We start from the raw sequence: 21,837 nt of genomic DNA, 5'->3' as shown, positions 1-21,837 counted from the left end.
CTTTTGAGAATAGAAATGAAAAAGAGGAAAAACCCAGGAAAAATAACGAGTCAGATGAACCTTTACCAAAAACACACCTGTACCACACAGGGACAAGCACACCCCTGTTCCAAGCATGCACATGTACCAAACACATAATTCTACCATAGATCAATGTGTATCAAGCACACAACTGTACCACACAACCACCAATACTAAGCACTTGTATGTATATCACACCTGTACCACCAGTCACCTATACCTAAAAGGGCAGGGACAACCAGTCCTCAATTACTTTTGACAGTGTGCTTAACATACAAACAAGACTGCAAGCCAGTATGTTAGCTAACAATAGTAAATTTAACAAAAGATAACCATATCAATTCAATAATTTTGCCAGAAAGTTAGGAGTACTTAACTTGCTGCACTTACAGCAAGAAAAGTAGAGAAAAAAAACATGTCAAGGATGGCAAATGAGGTAGCCCCTCCTTCATGAATCCATAAGAAAGCCCCAAATACCACCCCTCCCTCAGCGTCCCTCCAAACCCCGTCACCTGCGGGCGCCTCATGGTCCTGCGTCCCGGGGCAGAAGATTCGGATGACGCTGGTGTTGATGTAGATGAGCGGCAGGCTTCGGGACGTGAGGATGTGGCTCCTCATGGGCTGGCCCGCGGACCTGCCCCTGTCCCGGTAGCGGCGGGGCAGGGTGACCTGGAACACCCCCGCCACAGTGGCCAGCAGGGGGCAGGACAGCACCACGTCGAAAGGCTGGGCGGTGAGCAGGATCTCCCGCAGGTACTGGGGCGAGCCGTCCGCCGGGCCCTCGGTCAGCCGCTGGGCCCCGCGGCCCCCCCGCTCCTGCCGGGTGGTCAGCTTGTGGCGCACGTTCTTGGTGACGGCCTGGGTGTAGGTGATGGACAGGAAGCCGTGCTGCTGGTGCGACACCTCCAGCACCTTCGCCGCCGTCTGCTCGTGACAACCACAGGATGAGTCGGGGGGTGGGGGAGAGGGGCGGGGGGGTCAGGGGTAGATAACCCAGCACTGTAGTTAGCTAAGCTTAAGCCAAAAGCAAACACATGTTGCCGTTTTACTCTCTACTTCAGGGCCTAAATTACTTCTGTCACTTAGAGGATACCATTTCCAAAAGAGAAATAACAAATCACTTTCAAGAGAATTTGACATCTGCTTTAAGAAGCAAGGTATCCTCTAAGCAATTTTATGAACGCATGTAAGATTTATGAGCTGAACGATCCAGGTCTAATTTCTAGAGTCACTGCATGCTTAGATTAATACAGCAATTTCAGCAAAAGCTTACACATAAATGGGGGAAACCAAACCAGAACGTATTTAAAGCGGTTCAAGAAGACCATGAATGCATTGATTAATTAATGCCAGTAGATTATGTCCGCAAGAGCTTTCATTAACTTCGTATTTGGAGCTCGGCGAGCTATAAATAATTAGATCATAATGATCGGTCGAGATGGTCAACAGAACGTTATGTTCTGCATGGCATGCTGAGTAAACACAATGTATGTTTCACTTCAGTTACTCCTCCAATATCCTTCCAGCGCAATCTCCAGAGTTTCTGAAAGCGTACCAAGGGCCATGTCCAAAGCTTGTTTCATACCCATTTTCTGCAAACTGCAATCAAACATCATGGTCGATGAATGAACAAAATTAAGCCGTGTTCAAAAACAATTCCTGTGCTGATGAGCAGGACAGATTTAAGAGCCTTTCGTTTGGTTTGGGAGCGCTTTGGCAGGCCTCTACGGCAGAAGGCGAGCTGGAGTGCGCTCGAAGCTCTGATGGAGAATGCGCGTTCGGGATCGAAGCCAATGGGAGCTCTGCGCGTCACACGGAGAGGAACCGGATTCTTACAGGAGGAAAAAAGGCAGAGAAGTGGCTGAAAGGGTCCTGCTTGCTGACGGGTCGCACCAGCACAGTGCGTCTGTTCAGCTTGTCAGTGCAAGAGAGGACCGCCCCTCTGCAGCGGCCCAGACAGTGCGGGCCATCCTCTGGGCTGGGCAGGGCAAGGCGGGGCAGGAGCAGAAATTGGAGATGGGGGAGAGGAACAAAAAGAAAGAAATAGAAGAATAAAAAGTAATAAGCCAGAAGCTGAGAGAGATTTGTTGATTTTTTTGCAAAGGAAAAAAAAACTGAAAAAAAAAATTAACGGCACAGCTTAAAGCAGCTGCGGCTTCGGGCAATGGCCTTAGGCTGCGACCGTCTCTCTCGTGGGGAGGGAACGTTTTGGGTTTGGCAGGTTATTCCCCACCTTGTCGTTCAACGACGACTTTTCCGGCAGATTGATTGGCTGCGATCTACTCGCACAGCTTGGCTGGACCAGATACTGCAGGGGTCCCGAACCCTGGTCCCGGACAGCCACAGGGTCTGCTCGTTTTTGCCGTTACTCACCAGGTAACTGAGCAATTGCACAATTACACAGATGGCTCACGTCTTACTTGTTAGGGTTTCATGTGGCTTTTCCGAATCAGGGTTGAGGACCCCTGTGGTACAGCTTTGTGACGATCGGGACAGCCATGGATAAAACAGACAGAACCCTCACAGGCCACTGCTGGTTGAGACAGCAGAGTGTAGGGGAGCAGAATAAGGCCATTGCAGAAGCCTGCGTGGCCCCGCCCCCAGGGGGGTGGGCTGCGTCTCAGGTTCTTTCAGGGCACAGGAACGCTTTCCACCTGATTTCATTCTAATGATTCAGCAATTACAGCCACAGGAGAGACAGGGAAAAGACTCCAGCAGGAACCCAGCTGTGTTTCTTTGTGAAAGGCAAAATAGTTTAATACCTGACTGTTTTTTGGGTTTTCAGTCTAGGTTTGTTCTCCAATATTCCTAATCCCTAAACTGATCAAATTATGCAATTAAATGAACACAATTTAATTGGAATGGAAATGGAGAAAGGAGGTATAACACGTGCTGGAGGCCAAGAGTTTTGGATGGATCTGTTTAAAAAGGTAGCAGCGGGTTCCTGAGGGTCGCATTCCTGGGCTCTCCATAGAAAGTAGAGACGAACGGCCCAGAGTTGAGAGTGGAAAGTGTCTTTGGACAGTGAGCGTGTCCCTCTGAGCCAAAGGCCTCACCACTGGTTTCTCCTTGCACTGAAGAATGACTCCTTCAAAATGGCCTGTCTGCCAGCTCTCGCCTGGCCTGGAAGAGACAAGCCCCATCTCATCTAAACTCTGTGGCCTGGAGACGGCATCATTACATTACATTACAGGCATTTAGCAGACACTCTTATCCAGAGCGACTTACATTGTATCCATTTATACAGCTGGATATATACTGAAGCAATGCAGGTTAAGTACCTTGCTCAAGGGTACAACGGCAGTGTCCTACCCAGGAATCAAACCTATGACCTTTCGGTTACAAGCCCAGTTCCTTACCCACTGTGCTACACTGCCGCTCCCTCAGTACACCCGCATCACTCAGTACACAATTAGTTCAGTCAATGACAAGAGCAATTTCTTCAAACTACACCTTGAGAAAACCTTGGCAAGAATTTCTGGACAAACCTTAAATTTCCTCCACACCACCCTAAGACCCAGCAATTCATTTTTGACCCCTGTAAACGGCATGCGTTTCTGTTCCCAATCTCAAAAACCATATATTCTGCTATGCTGAAACCTACACTACAAGGGACTTTCAATAAAAGTAAAATAAATATTTTCCTTGCGACATGCTTTTGTCATCACAAACACATGAGGATATTACGACTGCTACCCATCTAAGTTTCATCATTGTAAAACGAGTGCTTGAGAGGAGGCTCACATGATACCCATTAAGTCTCAGCAGCAATGAGACGATGATCTGACAGTGTGAGGAATGTTCTCGTTTCATGAGCACTGTTCCTGCAAACAAAGCATACAGAACTTCCCAGTTTTGGTTTATTACTGCTTTCTCCATTGCACCATGTTCCAGTTCAGCGTGACTGCCTTTTAAGCGGTCTCAGAGTATTTTTCCAGTTTTTACCCAATTTGGCTCATTCATAAAAATAATAAATGACTGACTGACCGGTCGGCCTTTATAATTACCATGGGCTACTTTACCTCATTTTATTCACACCTTTCAAATCAATGAAAAGCTCAGCTTAAAGTTCCCAAGTAATCGCAATACTGAAACCACCATCTGAAAAACTCAAATCCCTGTAAGTTGTGCCTGTAAAATCTGAGTTCAGCTCTTTCCCATGTGTGTAGAATCGAGTAATAACTGTCACAGGAGAAAGTGAAGGGGAATTTGGGGTGTGGAAGTGGGGGGGGGGGGGGGAGACAATATGCATACCACATTTACAGGGCAGCTTCTCACACAAAGAGAATGCCTCAGCATTTACATAATCCCCTTGGAACTGCGTTCAATGAGAGTGCTCCTCGCTAGTGGCTCAGTCCCACCCCCGTGCTCTCTCCTCCGCGGAACACGTTCCTCCTCCCCCCCGCCTCAGGAGGACCTCCCATCCCTCTCTCTCTCCTCCCTCTCCCTCTCTCTCTCTCTCTCTCTCTATCTCCCCTCTCTCTCTCTCTCTCTCTCTCTCTCTCTCTCAACCGGCCCGCATTCACGGAGCAGCTGGAAGGCATCAGCTCCAATTTGTGTGAGCGGCTCCCTTGGAGCAAATGAGGGTGAACTGTCACCAGCCATCTTCTCACATTTGGTGTCTTGATCGTTTAAAAGAATTTAGGAAGCGCCGCTGCCAGCGAGACCTTCGGTGCCCTAAAGAGCTCCAGCTCACTCTGCAACTATCAAGCTTTTCAATTCCATTATTTATTTCCCTTCGATGCTCCCAGCCCCATTTCGCTTTTCTCTCCTGCTATGAAATTGCTTGTGCAGGAGCCACACGCAGTTGATTCAGGGCCTGTCTGTTGGCCTTCCAGCTTTCACTGTGAGCCGTGAGCCTGATAAAGCCCTCGGTCTGACCCCAGTGACTCATCCAGCCAGTGCCCAGTTAACAAAATTTTGTTTTCCCAAAGTATCCTCATGAAGTTATGATGAACATCGCCAACATGTAAACTTGTTTGGTTTCCTGGATGTCCCTTGAACATAATTGTCAAAAAACATTTACAGCAATGATTTTGGTAAGCTAATCAGTTCTGTTTCTTTCAGTTAAAAAGGAACTTGAGTTGTGTTCACATTAAATAAATCTAGAAACTTAGCAATAACACTGAAAATGATGTGGACATGTACACTCCAAGATGTTCCTTCATGACTGCAAGAGCTTTCCAGGGATGCTAACTGCGAGTTTGTCATCAACATGCCTTTAAGCATTTATCAGTAACTTTTCACAGAACAAAGCATACATTCTATTCACAACATTTTCTCACAAGCAAGCAGGAAACATTTTTCAAAGGTTTAATGTTCTCTGGACGGAAGCTTTGGGCTTCAGGCAGATCGTTAGGGCCGAGCGGGACCTGACCCTCCCCGCATTTCACAGCAGCTCAGAAATGGCGGCTGGCGTTAAATCTCGCCAACTGTTTTCCCAGCAGTAGCCGAGGTGGGGAACGCACTGACGGGGATTGTTCTGTCAGGTCACTGGGCCCTTGGTCATTCCGGAGCGCGACTGTGTTCCTCTCAGACCGCCCGCTGACCTCCCAAAAGCATGACTCAGTAGTAAACCAGAGGAATAACTCTGTCTGCTGTTGCAGTAGCTGGCTGTGGGAAGCAAATATTAAGTGATAATCTGGCAAAACACCACAAAGTCAGAGAGGCTATGGCCACCAGGGGGCAAGGGATGGGGGCGGGTGGGGGGGAGGGGTCAGGAAGTGGGTCAGACTGGGTCAGGATATTTGGATACAAGTCTGGTTGCTATCAAATCTCTCCTTTGGCCTGATGTCTGAATACTGCTCAAAGCACAATAGGACATGAAGCGTAAGGGGCCTAGTATCATGTTCAGTGGTGATGAGCGTCACATGTCCCCAGATGTTCTGAGAGACAGCAACTAGGAAATTTCAAGATGCGGATGAGAATGGGCTAACCGGCATCTGCGTTGCAGAACAGCAGGACAGTTTTGTGAGAGTGCCCTACCTGCTCTTGTAGTGGTCGATGTTGAAGCTGCCAACTTTGCACTTGATTTTAGTGTACACGTCCTGCACGTCCACAGAGGCACTGAGGTCCTCCATCTCGCCGATCACACAGATCTCTGTCAGCACAAAGGAAGAAAGGGTTAACGAACACAAAGCAGGAAGAAGAGAGCTCTTTATCATCGGCAAATGGGCTGCACATGATGGCCATGGTTGAAGCGCTGTAATCGGTACCAACGGTGGCACGTCAAATACAAGGTCACAATGTCACGAGGGCGTGGGTGCGAGCCTATGGCCCTGACGTCGCCCAAACGCATCACTTGTGCCCCGAGTCCACGCTGCGGTCAGCTCAGCAGCACGTGTGGTCACAACAGCGTTGGGTCAGCGCGTTCAGCAACCCCTCATGAGGTCAGTGCTAATAAACGTCTGGTTCCCGCACGATCGGTATTTCTCCAGCAAACAGTGGCGTGTTGTCAAACACTGCTGAGAAAAAATATCCTGCTGCCAAGAGCTGGGGGTGGTCGGCAGCAGTTTGGTCAGAAGGAAAACTTCCTGTTTTCCCTGTTTGGAGAATGATATACCCATAAGGCCCTGGTGAGTGTACGACTTAATCGTTCCAGCGAGGCAGCAAGAGCTACAAGGGTGGCCACACTGAAACGGTCGTGTGAAAACTACAATCGTTGCCCTTGTTAAACGCATCACTGCAAGATCGTACAGTTGAGGTTTCAGGCATCCGTTCACAACAGCGTTTAATACCGCCCATTTCAAACTGTCAAAGAGGAGTACAAGTATATGGACTATACAATATTGTCTTGTAGCAGTGGCTGAAGGTACTGTATGGGTGTTTTTTCATTGTTTATCTTAACAAAGGCTTGCATTGTGAGGTGGTAATGTACTCAAATATATCCTCGCTCACAACTTGAATGTACTAGTGCATTGTTCAAAATTATTACTACACAACACAGGGTTCCTCTATTTGCTTTGGGTATGTTCTATTCTTCCAAAACTGGGACATGCAAACGCTTCACCATGTCTCTGCTCTTCTGATTGGTTAGGAGTTCACGCAAGCCCAGCCCTAAAATGTATTTTTGAACACGAATCTTTTTCCAAAAACGTGGTGGAATACAATCGGCTCTCCAGCCTGTCAAAGCATTACATCATTCAGGATTCACCACAACATCATCTGTGGCATATCGCGGTCTGCGGGAATCCACTTATGATATTACAGATTTAATATATGTGCAGCCCTTTTACCTCCAGGCAATCCTGAAATATTAAGCAGATTGCTAATTTATGCTTCAAACATGGCATCAGTCGTGGGTTCACCTCGCAAATCAGATGGCAAATATTAGGATAAACCCTTGGATTTATTTTATATTTAAATGTAAATGCAAGGCATATCAAGGATGCCCCTAAATCAAAACATCCCCGCGAGTTCCTAACAGAGTTCTATTTTAAAGTGCTTAGGCCGGACGATCTGGTCGGCAGATGCTAACTGTTGGGAGGGCAATTAAAGGTAAAGCTCGCTTTTTGCCGCGGCAGTACATCAGCCCAAGAAGAGGCGGCTCGCACAGACTCGACGGCGACATCATTTATTTGTTCTTCCCCCCCCTCCTTTTCTTTCTTGGAAAGGCAAACACGGGATGTCTGAAGTGAAGGAGCGGAGAGAAGGAGAAGGGGATGACTGGATCCTTCCATGTCGGACGCCAGACCCAGGGGTGGCCCGGCGAATCGGCGGTGGTGGTGATGTATCCAAAATGACATGCACCGCACGCCCTGAAATGCCCCAGTCTGCCCCAGGTGAAGCATGACACCAGTGGAAGGTGTCAGGGCTGGGGGTGGGGGTCGAGGGGGGGTTACTCTACCTGGTCGCTTGGCAGCTGGGTCAGGCGCGAACAGCTTGACGGTGACCTTGGGAAGCATCCACTGCATCCAGAGGCTGACCTTCCCACTGGAGCCTCCGATGCTGCTGGTCTTCTGCTCCAGCGTGACCGTGTCCGAGAACGGGGAGTCGTCCCCCGTCGGCACCGAGTCCCCCTGGGGAGCAGAAAGGGGACGGGAGGGGCCTGTCAGCCAAGGCCGCAAACCGAACGGATTCCATTTCCTTCCATGAGCTGACTACTCCTCCCATACACCCATGAGTATACAGGGGGCTGCAGTACCCGTTAATCAACAGTAGAGGTTCCAAAACATTCTCATCTCCAAGTTCACTAAAATGACCGCCCTCTAGCTGACAACCTCCACCTCAACAGACTGTTCCTGTCTGGCACCTTTACCCAACGCTCACTACAGCCCACAATGCAGTTCAACACACCAGCATTTGGAAGCACGTCTAAATCCTCGTGTGATTATATAGTTCATAAAAGCACATTGCTAGCTTATGCTTATGTAACTTATGAAAACGAAAAAAATATTAACAAAACTGAAATTTGCTGAGAACTTCCTGGGATTCCTTCATGGGCTCTAGGAGCTCTGAAATGGCAGTCTGGGAAGCCCTACTCCACAGGACGAGGCAGAAAAAGCCCACTCTGAGCATATACATCACTCGCTAATACGAACAGATATGACGTGAGTATTTACCAGGAGCTGTTAAACCGCTAGTGGGGGAAAACAGACAGTAATCCCAAAGAACTTTATGACCAAGAATAACACGCAAAAAAAAAGGAGTTGGAAAAGAAGTCGTTTCTATAGCCATAACAAAGTGGCAGAAGTACTCATTTTTGCTGATGACATCGAAACTGGTGGGGGGGGGAGAAAACACGGCCCCAATACGCCAAGGAGCAGGGCACCGAGCGCGGCCGCTTGCGGCTCTAACCCCCGAGTTCAGCGTCCCTCCCCCCAGAGAGCGGCCTGCTTTCAATTAGCGGCAGGGACAGGAGGCATGACAGCTTTAAGTGCATCAGTGTGAAGCCAACAGACTCCCACAGCTTCTTTCCCAGAGAAGAAAAAGAGAAAGCAAAAGGAAGACGAGGACAGGACGCAGCCTCGCCAGCTCACGGCCCGTTACTGGGTTTGGCAGGGGTTCCTGATGACAGCATATGCGACATGTTTTTTTTTTCCTCATCCCCCAGCAGATCCGTTTTCCCAAACATCCATGTCAGCAGCGAGCGGCTGGTGGCGGGACAGAAAGCTGCAAACAAACGGTGTTTGGAGATTTTTGTCTGGAAGCGCCCGTTTCTGTTTTTGTTTTGCAGAAGCTGCTGGGTTACCTCCTCGGCGCGGCCCTCTTAGCTACACGCTGCGTTTACCATACGAGCGAGACCTGCGGTCCGCCAGTTGTTTGGCGGTAACTAGATTATCGACCGTCTCAGTTTAAAAAAGGCCCCTGTGGCTTTGAGATGACAGGTTTTTACACTAAAGTGGATGAAAGGGTGGGGTTCAACAAATTTATTCTAAATAGGTTACATTTAATAATGAGGTAGAGAGCAGCTGACTACAAATTATGACTGCGCCCATCAAAAAAGCGGCTCGTAGTAAACAAATGAAGATAAATTTGAATCTTTCACAACTTTAATTATACTGAACTGACTGTGTGAGAACGATTTTTCACATACAACTTACATGAAACACATCAAACCACCTTTACCGAATACTCTCAATCACAGCGTAAAGTGAAATGCTAAAGGCCCTTCGAGACCATAAATGAAAAGCCTTTTGAGGAACCGGCGATAGACAATACGGCTTTAACATAGCGTTTCGACACCTTGCCTAATCTAAACTGTGTAACTGTACTGTAAACTGCGTTATAAACAACACCCTGAATGGGAGCCGGTGTGAGAGGTGCCCAGGAGTGCGGCTCGCAGTGGCTGGTGATGAGAACAGAATGACAGACGAAGTGGTGAGAGACGCAGCCCGGGCGTGGCCGAACGCGGGCAGAGCTGTGTGGGGCTGAGACGCGTGCTGGTGCAGGACGCCATGCAGGCACCTCTCTGAGTCTGACTGAACGACTTCATTAGCCACAACGCTGCAGTCTTACCAATTACAGTCTTCAGTTTCACCCGGTCCAGGGGAGAGGCGAGTGGTGAACAGCGCGGGAAGCCTGAGACAATCTGTGCCCTGATCCCGGGGCTGGGGATGCTGGCAGGGGGCAGGGGGGGGGGGGCGGGGGGCAGGGGGGATCCGTTACAGGAGAGTATCAGCTGTCCTGCGCTATCCACCGCTAACTCTGCCCTTAAGCATGAAGCTGCCACTTAAACTGCAGGCCGCTTCTGTAGCCTTTTAACAACATAAATGTGTAAATGTGAATGTAATGTTCCAGATACCAAAAATACAGCCAATCCAATCAGAGCGGTTTGGTTTGTGGCGCCCGTAGCCCCGCCTCGCCCCATTCCGCTGCTCGGCCTGAGGGCGGGGCCTCCGGCTCCAGATGTGTGTGCGGCGGGAGCCCGCGGGGGGCCCCCCGGAGCGGGCCCAGAAACAGGCAGCTACTTTCCCACACCTCCGCACGCCAAGTCCTAAAGTACACAACGGAGAGCCTCCGCTGGAGCGCGTCGGGCCCGCGGCGGGCCCGCGGAGGAGCCGCGTTTATTTTCTCTGCGGAGTTTGTCTTCGCTCATCAGAGAGACCCAAACAGAGGGAGAGGCGGCGAGGGGGGGGGTGGGGGGGGGCTGGAGAGTGTCAGGGAGAGTGTCAGGGAGCGAGGGCGGTGGGAGACGGGGGGCGGCACGGAGAGTGTTTGAGGGGAGGGGGAGGACTGCCACCGTCACACACACCCCCCCACCCCACCCCCCCGCCCACCAAAGCTTATAAAAACAGCTCCCGCATTCTTGTCCAATCACTGGGGCTTCCCGGGGGACTAAACACTTCTACCAGTGTTTGCACTTGGGTAAACAGAGGCAAGTGGGCTGTCATGGCCTGCGCAGTACCTGAGGCCCTCCGGGGTGGTACGAATTATACAGCGGTGGCCATCCCACAACCCCCCAGAGCCTGGACGTCCCATCAGAGGACAGGCGTCACTGGATACTGATCAACTATGTGTACTGTTCCAGACTACAGCTATCTAACATCCACTGCACTGTCCCAAAACAAAAAAAACCATTTCATTGTTCCTCTTCTGTTGTGCATCATCCTTATCTGCATTAACTGCACTTTTTAAAGTTTCTTAGCCTCCATTACTCTTTTCTCCACTGATCAGATCAGTGCAACGGGAGAAAGTTTATCATGAATAAGAAACAAAACAACACCTGACAGCAAGTTGTGCATAATATACTCATACAATGTTCTGTGTGTGTGCGTGTATGTGTTCGTGTGTGTGTGTGCATGTGCATGTGTGTATCTCTTAAATGGGTCACTTTAACATGGACATTTGTGCCAGAACTTTGCTGTCCTGCACTGTGCAGGTGTGTGAAGTGGAGAGCACAGCAGTGTTTAATGTACAGCAGTGTGTAATGCAGAGCAGTGTGTAACACACAACAGTGTGTAATGCGCAGCAGTGTGTAACACACAACAGTGTGTAATGCGCAGCAGTGTGTAACACACAACAGTGAGTAATGCACAGTAGTGTGTAATGCCCAGCAGTGTGTAACGCACAGCGGTGTGTAATACACAACAGTGTTGTAATGCACAGCAGTGTGTAATTCACAGTAGTGTGTAATGCACAGTAGTGTGTAACGCACAGCAGTGCGTAATGTACAGCAGTGTGTAAAGCACAACAGTGTGTAATGTACAGCAGTGTGTAAAGCACAGCGGTGTGTAATACACAACAGTGTGTAATGTACAGCAGTGTGTAAAGCACAACAGTGTGTAATGTACAGCAGTGTGTAATGCACAGCAGTGTGTAATGTACAGCAGTGTGTAATGCACAGCAGAGTGTAAAGCACAGCAGTGTGTAATGCACAGCAGTGTGTAATGCACAGCAGTGTGTAATGCACAGCAGTGTGTAAAGCACAGCAGTGTGTAATGCACAGCAGTGTGTAATGCACAGCAGTGTGTAATGCACAGCAGTGTGTAAAGCACAGCAGTGTGTAATGCACAGTAGTGTGTAACGCACAGCAGTGTGTAATGCACAGCAGTGTGTAATGACAGCAGTGTGAATGACAGCAGTGTGTAAGCACAGCAGTGTGTAATGCACAGCAGTGTGTAATGCACAGCAGTGTGTAAAGCACAGCAGTGTGTAAAGCACAGCAGTGTGTAATGCACAGTAGTGTGTAATGCACAGCAGTGTGTAAAGCACAGTAGTGTGTAATGCACAGCAGTGTGTAATGACAGCAGAGTGTAATGCACAGCAGTGTGTACTGCAGAGCAGTGTGTAATGAACAGCAGTGTGTAATGTACAGCAGTGTGTAAAGCACAGCAGTGTGTAACGCACAGCAGTGTGTAATGACAGTAGTGTGTAATGCACAGCAGAGTGTAATGCAGAGCAGTGTGTAAAGCACAGCAGTGTGTAATGCACAGCAGAATGTACTGCAGAGCAGTGGATGAACATGGCGAAGTGTGAAGGGGCGTCTGACCTCGGTGGGGGAGCCGAAGTCGGCGGAGGGGCTGCAGGTGCTGGTGTCGGGGAGCGCGGTGCCGGCGCTGCTCCGGACGGGGGAGGAGGGGGCGGCACCAGCGGGGGGCTCCGGGTAGCTGGACGTCTGGCGCAGGATGCCCCTCTTCTGCAGGCGGGCCCAGGTGGAGCTCCAGCTGTGGACCAGCTCGTACAGCAGCTGGACCTGCAGGGGGCGCAGGAGCAACAGCGTCTACACCGGGGGCGGGGAGCTCCGGGCCTGGGGGCAGATACCTACGCAGGCACTACCAGCTAAACAGCTGCACTCACTGATGCCTGTATTCCCGCAGCATCGACCATTTCACACAGGCACACATGACCCAGCCCATAGCGGTCATTCACACACTTATTAAGAACTGCAGGTGAGATGTCCGCTCATATAAAATCAGACTCATTGAATAATTGAGGACAGAAGTCGGCATTAAATCCAGAAACAACCCTGCAATCACGCACCAGTTCATCTGCATATCGCAAACTCTTCAATAAATCTGGATCGAGAACACAGAAAAACTGGACTGGAATATATCAAACCCAAAAAAAAGGAATTATTTCAAAACTGCATTTGCGCATTCTCACGCATTACCAGAATTAAGTTATGGACATACCAGAATTAAGTTTTGACTTTGGAATCAATTACCCCTGATTTGACTTGGCAGGTTCACAGACATATGATACCACTCCTTATTAAGACAGTATTCAGAGGACATAGTGGATCAGTGAAAATTAGGCATGATCAATGCTCTTTCTTTGCGTCGTGCCTTTCAAGTTTTTTTTTTTTTTTTTTTTGGGAGGGGAGGGGGTGGTTGGCAGTGTTTTCCCTTTCAAAAACGAGCTTACGGAATTCTGTGGCACTTCACAGTCTGATTCCGTTAGCAAATGCTAAATTCCCTTTGGATACTCAAATTAATGCATGGTTCGGGTTAAAGCATTGTCATTGGTCAACAATTTATTCAGTGAAAATTAGGGAGGAAAAAATCTAAGAAATCATAAATAAATAAAAACAGAATTTGCGCGGGCCAAAACTTCAAAAACACGGAATAAAGCAGAAAAAAAGGCGGGGAGAATAATAAATCCGGGGCTTTGTTGTATTTATTTATACAGCCCATTTTATAGGAGGGGGTGCGGGAGTCTTTCACAGTGAGCTCATTTCTGGATGCGAGCGCACCCTGGCCTTGCGCCCCAAGTTCCCCCGGTCTCCCCAGACGATTCACTTCAGCACCGGAGAGAGGGGGTCCCGCAAAAAAGCCGCTGGATCCAGCTTTGGCCCGCGAACGCACAAGCGCTCCATAAATAAGCAGGAATCAGCGGGGGAGCGCGGGACAATGCGTTACTGTGCGCCGTTTCAAACACGTCCAGGAAGGAACGCAAACACGCCCTCACCAAGGCCAACAGCTGCCCGCCATACCGGACCTGTCCTGCCGATGAGCGGAGCGGGGCGGGGGGAGGGGGGGCGGAAGGGGGGGCCCATGTGTCTGAGAGCTGCGGACGCTCGAGCGCTTGGGCCCATCAGACTTCGCGCCCTAGTGGCAGCGCCACCAGATGTGGGCGGAGCATCGATCTACTGTAAGCAGCAGCACAGTGACCTGAAGGTCGTGAGTTCGGATTGGCCGGGACACTCACAATGAGCACTTAGCTGGGTATATAACCTGAAAACACCTCTGTAATTTCCCCAGACTGACAGACGGTTGATAACTGATGAAGAGGGGCCTTCCTAAGACCTCAACCTCAATAAACAGCACAACGTAACAGCCTCCACACCACGAAAAACCGCATGAGAAGCCATGATTCTATTCAGCAGAGAGACCTTAAGAATAAGTCTGCATTTCCCTGCTGGGCAGTTTTGCTCCCCCATCCCCCCCAAGTCATGAATCACTTTCCGCGACAGGAAGTTACGGGTCACTTTGTCACCATTCAGGTTGTGTTACCGCCAGTGGGCAGGATGCTGGGGGCCACCTGTCGCCATTTTGAGGGAAACATCACGTTCGACCACCGAGGAAACGTCTTTCTTTTTTTTTTAACTGAGTGTTCAATGACACCAAGTGAGGCTGAGAACACACTGGCCTGGACTGTAAGCCGAGCTGCTTTCCCTTAATTCATAAACGCTTGTGTCGACTGAAACGTTATTCGCGCTAAACGGCAAACAGCGTTTATGTGTTAACTGGCTAAGAACTCTGAAATGACGTTCTGCGCCTTGGCGAGTCTCTTGCGGAAGCCCAGGGGAACGGCCGCTCACTGGCGGTGCTGACAGTGGGGGGCGCCGTTTTCAAGGCCGACCCGACGTACAAGCCCAGCCCTTCTGCAGTTTAGGAGCTCGGAATAAAGGGAGGGAACGCTCCGAGCAGCCGCCCCCGCCGTTGAGGACGCTGGGGTCAGCGGCGCAGACTGCAGTCTGATGCGGTGACGTGCAGCACTCGGGGAAAGTGAGATGGCAGTAACTCAGACGCCGTTTACCACCGTGAGGGGAGGGGCTGCAGACTGCCGCTCACACATCAAAACTGGAGAGTTCGGCCCTCTGGAATGTGCGTCACATGCGGCGAAGCACGTTCACCTTGGGTGTTCTCGCTGCTCACGACACAAATGGCTTCCAGGAACTAAGGACAGGGATGGTGGTCCCACTTCTGTGAGTGTGTGTGTGTGTGTGTGTGTGTGTGTATATATCTATTATCCCTCTCACCCTCTTCATCCATCTTTCCCAACCTTCTGCACTCCATCAATCCATCTTCTACCCACAACAACCTGCTCCCATCTTTTCTCCAAGGCCTCCTCTCCAACTGTACGTCTCCCTCTCTCTCTCTCTCTCTCTCTCTCTCTCTCTCTCTGCCATCCCTTTTTCCAGTGGCAGTATCACTCAGGAAACCCAGTTCACGGCTGAGAGACAGCTCCACAGGCTGCTGGGTAATGAAAGGAGGTCCCACGGTGGTGTGAGGTCTCGTTTGTTCTCGGATGCTGGCAGCGCTTCTTAAAGCTCCTGCGGTGTGGCCTAATTGTTATTAGTACAACCAGCCTCTGTTGAGAATTAGCACGTCGCATCAGTCTGAGGAGGGACTCGCGGTCCTCAGCCCGACAGATAATAAATGACTCGCTCATGACTCAAAAGATCTTTTTTTCCAGAAGCTCCATGTGTAAAGAGATACTGGCTAGATACTGGCAATAAATAACTATTACGGTTATTCTTGTTTTCCCCCCCTGCTGGAACTGGAAAAATGTAATCTCAGACTCTCATCTATAATACATGTTTGCACATCTTGCTTCACATTCCTCTTGTTTTGACTTTCTCATCCCACATCATGTCTGCTAATCTCTGCTAGTAAAGCTGATGTCTATCTCTCGCTCTTCATGTAACGGCCTTTAGGAGTTTTCCCAGGTGAATTTCCATAGCATGTCATCCATACACATACATGTACAGCGTGTAATGCATGAAGGACACGCTTCCTATTCTGATTACATGGATCTGACTGCCACATAAATTACTGCTCATTGTGTAAGAAAGCAGTCGACCAAGCGGAGATGGGATTGAGCAAGGGGTATATGTGCAGGATGTCGATGCATTTACAAACAGAACAGCAACAAAACTAAGGAGTGTGGGAATTTCATTTTACGACAACCAACAAACACACCCGCTTCCTGCTCTTAGGAAAACGGCGTGAAATCTCCCGTTGACCTGGAGGGACGAACGAGACGGAACGTGGCCTGAGTGAAGCCGGGGCTTTAGTCAAGGCTTCCGCTCTGCCTTTTTTTCCGGGTGTCGCGTTTCAGAGCGCCCCGCACCGCCAGGGTGCCTTGGGTGGCCCCGGGGGGAACGAGGGCTGGTCAGGGTTTTTCCGCTCCAGACCGGAGCGGGGCGCTCGGCCGGTGCATGTCGGGAGCTCCACGGTGGCCCAGGAGGGCGCCGGCGGTCCTTCGGCACGTATGCTGCATGCGCCGCGCCTCTCCACCCAGCCTGAATCTACCTGGCAACCTGACGCGATGCCGTGAGGATGACTCTGAACGATGTGGCAACCTCGGCCCTTTGATTGCAGATGTTCTTTCTGGCGGCCGATGACGAGCAGCAGTACGGGGAACAGTTCATATCAATCTAACGCAGTCTTTAATGTCTGCAGGTCGGCAACAAGTGGATAAAACAGGCTTTGTTTCGGCCTATTGAATCTCACCTGGCAAAATCTTATGAAAACCCTGACCCCTGGGATTTAGGCCCCCAGTGAGCATGTGCCAGCCTGTTCCCTCCCCCTTCCACAGTCTTCACCTCAGTTGAGCGTGTGCAGCTAAAGAAGCTAAGGCAGGGCTTCTGTCACGGGCGGCCATTGAGCCCGGGAATCTCCAGGTCACCACACAGGACTCGTGCACACAATGAATCCGCAACAGATTCATCCTGGGCTGGTGGAGGCAGCACACCACTAGGGTCCAAGCACCTCAGCAGAGGGACCCACTCAGAAGAAGAAAAGAACCATTTGAGTAGCAGACCCAATTTGAACATCCTTTACTTTGCCAGTGCTTTAGCTGTATGCGCCAATCAGGAGACACTTATATTAGGTGTTGCAATGGTAAGTGCCTCCTCACCCTTCTGCTAGGTCGAGCGGTAGTCACACTTTAAGGCCAAGCCTGATAAAGGTCTCCTGAAACCACATCACTGCAATGTGTGAGAGGGTTTGCTGGGGAAAACGGGCCATGAAATGTAAATGGGGAAACCAGAAGGCAGTGGCACGCTCCTCCAAACCCCCTTTACGGGTGTGAGCATGCGTGCGTGTGTGGGTATGCGTGTGTGCGTGTGTGTGCATGTGCGCGCGCGTATGTGTGCACAAGAGGGCAGGCGTGTGTGTGTGTGTGTGTATGTGTGTGCATGCATGCGTGTTTGTGTGTGTGACTAGGCATGGGTGTATGTGTGTGTGTGTGTGGATATGTGGGTATGTGTGGTGGTGGTGGGGGGGCGGGGGGGGGCAGGCTAGAGTCACATGAGCAAACTGCACACCTGCAACTGATTCCAGAACATTAGCCAAATGTGCATCTTAAGCTGCAGTTAGGAGACTTCAGGAAGGGATCAGAGAGGGAAGGGGAACACTTGAGATCACATCAAAGAGCCCCAGCATCCTGCCCTCTGTCTAGGATGGTAAAAGCGGCTGCTGGTGGGAGGAGAGGCGGTGGGATTACGTCAGGGGGTATGTGGGATTTATGGGTGCTTTTAAAGCGCTGTTCGTCTGCTTGCCTGAGGCCGCCGTCTACTGTAAACGCTTCATCTCGCGGTAGCCCTGTGCTTTAGCAACCGCGGTACTGATGTGACCCCAGTAAACGGATTCAAATGGGTTTAAGTCCCAGGTCAGGCCCGTCCCGAGACCTGGTACTGGCATCTTCACTGCCGCTGATATCAGCGTTTTTATCTTGACTGGTTGAGTGGAGGCGAAAATATGTGTGAATTTGCACAAGACAGCCAGTATGAACAACTGAGCACAACTGAAATAATGGCCAAGGAATCTGACTAGTAGAGATGAACAGATACAGTGCCAGTCTCTCAATGGCAAAGTCTATTATTGGTGTGCTCAAAAGAGTGGGTGATCTACGAAATATATGGAAAAACTTAGAAAAAATAAAAGCTTGGGCCCGTGGGTTCACACCTGTTTATGGCAGACATACATACTGTGTATTAGTACATGGCGGTGACTACTGGAGCTCAGCGAATTAAGAGAAAGAGCGACTGACACACCCACCTGCGGGTTGGAACACTTGAGGTGCAGCGGCTCCAGGTCCACGTGCAGGCAGACGATGAAGGCGTGTCGGCCCTCGGGCCCCGCCCCCTGCCGCTTGTGGGAGGTGACGGCCAGCGTGGAGGTGCAGCCCATGGGCTCCAGCAGGCTGAGGGAGCGCTGCTGTCCCAGCAGGGTGTACACACTGAACTGACTCAGGCTCACTGTCCAGGGGAAGGCGTCTCCTGCAGGGAGGGGGCACAGGCAGGGACATCAGGCTGGGCGGTTAGTTGAAATACAGTTCTGGGGCTGCGACGGTAGGCCGGACCCCTTGATAAAACAGCTCTGGGGCAAGAACAATAGGCCGGCCAGTTAGTTAAAACAGCTCCGAGCCAGGGATATTGTGTTATCACTAATGACCCCTCTGAGGACTCCACGGTGTACTACCCAGGGAAGAATTTGGTAGAACATTCGGTAGTGTAACCAAGCCAGTATAAACCAGCACTCTGAGAGTCATTCATCGTCTTATCTGGCTCAGATAGAGGTACATGCTGAATATGTACTATAAGTACAAAGTTAATCAAAGTGCATCAGAAGAGAGCCCAACACAGATGCACAATAACGAGGATTAGAACAGCTCTTAAAACTGAAAGAGATGCCTTAAAAAAACAAAACATTCGGCCTAACTGCAGGACTAGGTACGGAAACATTCAGGCCAACGTGCAGGGCTAGTTCCTTGGGGGGAAGAGGATAAAAATCTCTGGAGGTCGTAAGGCTACTCCAGGCTCCTAGCGTTCGTGTGAAAGGGCCTTTCAGTCCACCCTGAGGTGCGGCAGGTTCACGGCAGCTCCAAACAGGCCGAGACCCGGGGCCTCACCCCGCAGCCGGCCGGAGCGGGGAACGTTCCCGTTCCCGCCAGCGTGGAGGGCAGACTCCCCCGCGCTATTCGCACGCTTTGATCCCCCGCATTAAACCAGGGAGGTGCAGAGGCCTTCACAGGGCGGGGAATGAATTACCCAACGCACGGGCTGTTAATTTTTACTGCGACGCTGACAGTAGTCTGATGTAACTGTTTTGATTTTTTTTTTTTTTCCCATTTGCAAGGCAAAACTGTGATGTCATTAGCGGCTTGGAGAAAGGCCACCTCTTTCTTCTGGGGGTGAGAAGATTTACAGGACAAGGGATGGTTTTGGCAATGTTGACACCAGGTGCACCAGGCAAATCAAATGTTCTCTATAACTATAACTTAACTAAATTTCGTTTCTAAAATTTCTATAGGTGGATTTCTTCCTTTTTTTCCTTCACACATGAGACAAATCACTTATATACACAACCATAGATATAGTTTGCCAGGTTTATACTTTACTAAATGTAAATTGACTGTACAGATCAGGGCAAAGCAGAAGTTAAATGTTACTGTAAAAATACAGTAAATTCCATTTGCACTACAAAATTCACCGCAGAAACCTGAACTTCCCACAGAGTCTGTGTGAGATCATGCCAATGAGGACACTAACATTGTGTGATATGAGAGCTGAACAGTAGAATTCAACCAAAATACAGTCATTTCCTTGAAATACAAATAGTGAATGAAATTAAACATACTTAACAATGTATTATTTATATGTGTGTAACTTATAAGGAAGCTATACTCTTGGAGAGAAGTAAAAGAGCCCAAGACACCTCATCCATTTCTCTTCCAGTGTGGCATAAACTCCAACACCCAGTTCTTTTGCTGATGACCCCTGGAGTAACTGTGAGGCAGCGCCTGAGGCGCTACTTGTCCTTCAGAAGGAAAGGACGCAGACGGACGCTCAGAAGCAGCGCGGTACCCACCCTCCTCCAGGACTGGCCGGGACACGGCGAAGGGGATCTCCTGGAGGGGCTCCATGTACTTGTGCCCCGCGCTGAGGACCCTGATCTGGGGCAGGCAGACCACCAGGGTGCCCGGCATGCTGGCCTGGTTGTGGTACCAGCTGCGCACGGTGCCCGGGATGTCCCCGCAGATGATGGTGCTGGGGGAGGGCAGGCTGTCGTTGGGGAGGAACACGCAGCACGACTGCAGCTCCAGCTGGAACAGGGAGATGGAGAGAGGAAAATGTGCAGGGACGTGTCAGCAACACGAAGAAGTACTGCACACTCACACACAAAACTACTCCTAAATTAGCTTTAGAAACATACCAATGACTAAGTCTACGTATGGACCGAGCAGGCCAATTAAGTATAGAATAAAGAAATGCCTACTTAATGTGAAAAATCAAAAAATAAAATGTTTTTAAAAAAGCTATCAGCTGAATCTATAACCAACATACTTCAATCAAACCGTGCATTCCACTTAATAAGTTTCATTTTCTATCTATAAATGTTGTATGTATACTTTATTTGCATTTTCTGATACATTTTTGTATGCACTGTGTAGTAAATGTCAGTTTTTTTAAGTCAAACTCCTATCAAGAGTTTTCAGTTTTTTTCTCATTTCACAAAGAGCTTGCTGGGATTCCTTCAAGGATGCAAGGCCTGCAGTTTGGGAACAATCAGCGCTGAAGATCTGCACATAAACGTCCTGTAAACCACCAGCCAGTCCCATCAGCCCGTGCGGCTTCAAACGGACCAGAAACACACATGACCGCAGGTGTCTGGAGAGAGCGGCGAATAGCTCAGCGGCTGAGCTCCTATTCGATCACACCGCAGTCTGTTAGGATCGTTTGCGCAGATCTATCGATTTCGCAACCCGCCATGGGAATCAAAGAGGCCCGATAGCAGGTGGTAGTCCGGGCGAGCGGGGCGGCGGCGGTGGTGGATCTGGTCTCCAGACACGGCCGTATGGGAAAGCGGTGGACGGGTTGAGCGGTCAAAGGCGCGGTCGCAGCTGTGTCCAATGAGGGGGTCCGCGGCGGGAACCGCACGCTGACGCGCCGGTCCGAGGCCGGCTGCGCTCCCCACTTTCATCGCGGCCGGGGGGGGGGGGGGAGATGGATACCGTTACGCGCTTCCTTTTTTCACTCCTCTTCAAAGCGCCGTCTGAAACGGGAACGCTTTCACACGCTGACACGTACGGGCTTCTCGGGGGCTTTGAGGAGCGGCACGCACGGAAAGCCGGCCACTCCGTACGGCCTGGCGCAGATCTTTAAGAGGTTAAGCTTTAAAGCAGGCGGGCACACGAAGCGTCGGGCTCCAGAGCCCACTCGGGCTGCCGCTGCACTCCAACAGCAAGAGGCTTCCCCAGCACTGCTCTAACAGCACATCAGTATGCTTCAATATGCGCTTCTTTTATGACAACTTACGCAATACGTGTTATCCAAAGATGTATTCATCATTTCAAGACACCGCATGTGGTCCCACTTGCTTTTAAATATCACAGTTACATCCCATTAGGCAGAATCCATGAGCCTGTATGCGTGTCTTCTGGCACGAGCTCCTGTACCTCACAGGCAGAGGAACACAGAACGCTGTAGGGACCACGGTTAGCGCTGAGTAGCTTCACCTTCCTGTAACTGGACGAGAGTCACCGCCAGCTGACTGACTCGGCCTGTGCCCCACATCCCCAGACCACTTCAGGGGTCAGAGGAGCTTCAGGGAAGAGGGGGGAAATAAACACCCTGAGCGGAGAGAAAGGGAAACTTCTGGACCGAGCCTCATCCCCATGGACTCTGAGAAACGGGCAGTTCCTGTT

The 21,837-nt window shown here is 50.2% G+C and overlaps 1 protein-coding gene across 3 annotated transcripts in view; it reads right to left on the bottom strand.

The window, feature by feature from the left end:
- The window catches only part of LOC135257716 (intermembrane lipid transfer protein VPS13B-like), a 302,540-nt gene that overhangs the window by 116,002 nt on the left and 164,701 nt on the right, over positions 1–21,837 (bottom strand). For 2 of the 3 annotated variants that reach the window (XM_064340776.1, XM_064340767.1), the window contains 7 exons: positions 20,001–20,235; positions 18,189–18,409; positions 12,452–12,655; positions 7,868–8,039; positions 6,007–6,121; positions 1,858–1,999; positions 534–945 (listed from right to left, as the gene is read on the bottom strand). In XM_064340776.1, coding sequence (XP_064196846.1) covers positions 534–945; positions 1,858–1,999; positions 6,007–6,121; positions 7,868–8,039; positions 12,452–12,655; positions 18,189–18,409; positions 20,001–20,235 — 1,501 coding nt within the window. Of the gene's footprint in view, positions 1–533; positions 946–1,857; positions 2,000–3,077; positions 3,145–6,006; positions 6,122–7,867; positions 8,040–12,451; positions 12,656–18,188; positions 18,410–20,000; positions 20,236–21,837 lie in introns of all 3 variants that reach the window. The other variant, XM_064340785.1, reaches the window with a different exon arrangement.

This window comes from Anguilla rostrata, chromosome 1, assembly GCF_018555375.3.
Source record: "Anguilla rostrata isolate EN2019 chromosome 1, ASM1855537v3, whole genome shotgun sequence".
Classification (NCBI taxonomy): Eukaryota; Metazoa; Chordata; class Actinopteri; order Anguilliformes; family Anguillidae; genus Anguilla; species Anguilla rostrata.
The sequence above is the reverse complement of the archived record's forward strand: the minus strand, read 5'-3'. Positions and strand labels throughout refer to the sequence as shown.